General features: G+C 38.2%; 1 protein-coding gene across 1 annotated transcript in view; it reads left to right on the top strand.

Annotated features, from left to right (window-relative positions):
- Positions 1-2,422, top strand: part of LOC101657970 (protocadherin gamma-A5-like) — a 4,339-nt gene extending 1,917 nt beyond the window's left edge. Inside the window, exons 2-3 of the mRNA XM_045284731.1 lie at positions 67-543; positions 2,402-2,422. Of these exons, the coding sequence (XP_045140666.1) occupies positions 67-543; positions 2,402-2,422 (498 nt within the window). The remainder of the gene's footprint in view (positions 1-66; positions 544-2,401) is intronic.
- The last annotated feature ends 1,526 nt before the right edge of the window (positions 2,423-3,948 follow it).

The following is a 3,948-nucleotide window of genomic DNA, read 5'->3' as shown; positions in this document are numbered from 1 at the left end:
GTGCGCACCGCGCGGGCCATGCTGGACAGAGACTCGCTGAAGCAGAGCCTTGTAGTGGTTGTCCAGGACCATGGCCAGCCCCCTCTCTCGGCCACCGTGATGCTCACTGTGGCTGTGGCTGACAGCATTCCGGATGTCCTAGCTGATTTGGAGAGTATCAAGATGCCCTCTGACCCTGAAGACCCCAGCCTCACGCTGTACTTGGTGGTTGCCTTGGCTGCGGTATCCTGTGTCTTCCTGGCCTTTGTCATTGTGCTTTTGGCGCTCAGGCTAAGGCGCTGGCAGAAATCGCGCCTAATGCAAGCTTCAGGCGGGTTGACAGGCATGCCTGCCTCACACTTCGTGGGTGTAGACGGGGTGCGCGCTTTTCTGCAGACCTATTCCCATGAGGTCTCCCTCACCGCGGACTCCGGAAAGAGCCACATTATCTTCCCTCAGCCCAACTACGCCGATACGCTCCTTAGTGCAGAGAGTTGTGGGAAAAGCGAGCCTCTTCTTATATCCGATCAGATCAATGGAAACGAAGAACGCGGAGATTTTCAGGTTAGTCTTCTTTTTCATTAGGGATTACTGGAGCATTGTTCTCTCAACAATTCTTCTGTTGCTTTCACGTTCCGTTAGTTATTACATACAGTACATTATTTCTTTATTAAAACATTAATTTGAAAGGTGATGTTTTCTCCATTTGCTTTCAAGTTATCTGGGTGGTATAGTCTTCCTTTTCCAGGATGTCAATGTTTTAGTAATCTAAACAAACACGCATATAAGCAGTTGCTGTTTGTTGCTAGATAACATCAAGTTGGTTTCAACTCACAGTGGTACCAGACCAAATCGCTGTACAGTCCTGTGCCATTGTCACCCTTGTCACTGTGAAGGACCCCATTGTTGCAATCACTGTGTTAGTGTCTTCTTTTTCACGGACCCCATATACACCATGAGGTCCTTGTCCAGAGGCTGGTCCCTTTGGGAACATGTCCAAAGTGCATTCTAGCTAGACTTCTTCCCAACAAAATTGTTTGTTCTTCTGGCAGCGTGTGGCATAGTAAATATTCTTCACCAGCACCATCATTCAAAGGCATACATTCTTCCTTAGTCATTGTCCAGCAGTTGCTTGCATGTATGAAGGAATGGAAAGCACGAATGAATGAATGAATTCTCAAGGTGACAGTTCGGCTATTTTAACACTCTAGATCCGCCCAATGCGATGGATCATTTGATTTCCTGACTGTTGTTCCCTTGGGTGTGGATTGTGGATCTCAGTAAAATGAAACCCTTGTCAACATTACTCTTTAATTACAGGGATGTTGTTTGTTGGTTTCATTGTGAGTACTTTTGTTGTCTTTATGTCGAGGTGTAATCTGTACTTACTGCTACAGGCTTCCATCTTCACCCATAAGTGCTTTATGTCCTCTTCCCTGACAGCAGGCAAGGTCGTGACACCTGCACACTTCCGATCCTGATATCATGTTTTTCTCCATGTACTCCGATATCTCAGATTATTTGCTCAACATACAGATTAAATAAGCATGTTGAAAAAATGCGACTCTGACACACACTTTTCCTGATTTTGTCATTGTTAGCATTTGAATGATGACTGCCGTTTTTTTCTGTGCATAGTTTTTGCATGTGCACAATTAAATTATCTAGAATTGCCATTCTTTGAAATTTTATCCATAATGTGTTATGATCCACACAATCGAATGTCTTTGCATGGTCAACAAAACACAAGTAAACATCTTTGGAGTCCTTTCTACTTTTGGCTAAGATCCATCTGACATCAACAACATGATATATATCCCTCAATCCCCATCCTCTTCTGAATTCAGCTTGAATTTCTGGCAGTCCTTTGTGGATATACTAATGTAACCATTTTCAAATTATCTTCAGCATAAGTTTACTTGCATATAATATTAATGATGTTTTCTATAACCCAGCTTATCATTTTAAATTGGACATTTATATGGATCTCTTCCAGCCAGCATTCTAGCTTCTAGAATGCACTGCTTCTAGCGTTGCATCCTTTAGTGAAACATCTCGATTGGTAGTCCATCAATTATCAGAGCCTTGTTTTTAGTCAATGATTTCAGTGCAGTTTTCACTTCTCCCTTTGATGCTTTAAGTTCTTGATTATTTGCTGCCTCTGTAAATCACTGAATGTCCACCAATTCTTTTTTGATACAGTGATGCCATGTCCTTCCACCTTCTTTTGATACCTCTTACATCATTCAAATTTTGTCCCTAGAATCCTTCAGTATTTCAAATCAGGCTTTGAATATTCTAATGCAATTCTCTCAGCTTAAGATGTGCTGCTTTCCAACTCCAGGCCTCTAGACATTTCATTGTACTTTACCTGAAATCTCCTGTTGAGCTCTTTTTTTCTTCATCATTTCTTTCACTTTAGCTGCTCTGTGTTCAAGAGTAACCTCAAGAGTCTCCTCAGACTTTCATTTTTGTTTTTTCTGTCTTTTAATAACCATTTTCTTTGTTATAATGTCCTTGAACCTGCATAGAATGTGAGAACTCTACCATTGAATCATTAATGCCTCAAAGTTCGTGCAAGAAAATAATTTACAATGCTTTGCATAATTCAGGGGGAAAGTACAGAAAACTTCTGCATGATAAACATCAAGAAAATAGATTGAATATACATTGAGAATAATGCTGATCCCATCCTTAAATTTGGAAATTTTGAGATCAGCCTTGTAATTATGGAACACACAAAAATATATTGTTGAGAGAAATCAGTGGGAAGGAGCCTTATAATTGTGTCTTATACTATGATGGACTTTATAACGCTGAAAGGTTAGATATTCATTAAATGTATAAATATGCAACACCCTTGGAGTTTCTGGTTACCAGGTCACTTTCAGGCTCAATGTCTACTGAAATGTTTGCATTTCCGGAATTGTAGGTAGAGTTCTACCATGTACAAAAGTATAAGATTAATCTTGGAAAATCATTCAATTTAAAAACAACTTGAAGCTTTAAAATTATTTCTGAAGATTGTGTTTTACTTAAAGTATAGCTTATTTTAATCTAGTTCAGATCTATTGTTCTGAAATTTTATGAGTGTGTGTTGTGTAATGGAAGTACACTTCATTTTCTACGTCTGATTTTCTGAAGATGATCATCAGATGATCCTTGTTAAAATATATCTCAATCTTTCAAACTTTGTACAACCTGAACACCAGCTGCAAAGTATGAATGACTAGAGGGCGATTGTAATAGAGCACTTTAAATGAAATAGATAACTTTATTACTTGACTACATGAAGGTTTTATTGACATACTTGGAATATCGGACCATTTGATATTTTTTACTCATCTAAGGGGATTCAACTACACTTGTATATACGATGAACAATTCTGACCAAAACATAAAATGATAAACTTACTCAGTAGCAAACGCATCCAAAAGGTAACAAGAGGAGCTGTATAGTAGATGCTGATATTGTTCATATTATTCACGTTCAATTATTTTAAAAGGAAAAGTTAAGAAGTTGAGGATGTATTCTCAGAGTTAACCTTATTTTGCAATGAAAAAGAATGTCTCTTAAACCTCTATAAAATATCAGTAATTTTTACATTTGTGTCTGATCAACACACTCTGAATGCATGCACTATAATGCTACATACTATTTAAATAGTTTAGTCTTTGGTTTCATGTGTACTGAATATAACTTTCCAGTGCTATTTTAAAGGTTCATGCAATTGAGCATGTTAGGCATGTTGTGGGACTAAGTCTTGAATCAATAGTGTTCTTTATGTTTGATTATGAAAAATACAAATGGTTGGCTGGAATCTTGATACAATGAACAGCTTAAGATGCTCTAAAACTATTCTTCTATAAGGTGAGTTCAACATCATACACACCTGCTATGTCTTAGAACTAGACTATATGTAGGTAAATCAGTGTCTTGTTATTTTAACTTCAAATCATCTGCCAGAA

The sequence above is a fragment of the Echinops telfairi genome, unplaced genomic scaffold, assembly GCF_000313985.2.
Source record: "Echinops telfairi isolate 266 unplaced genomic scaffold, ASM31398v2 ScPeMD7_7469;HRSCAF=8507_0, whole genome shotgun sequence".
NCBI classification, from domain to species: Eukaryota; Metazoa; Chordata; class Mammalia; order Afrosoricida; family Tenrecidae; genus Echinops; species Echinops telfairi.
The sequence above is the reverse complement of the archived record's forward strand: the minus strand, read 5'-3'. Positions and strand labels throughout refer to the sequence as shown.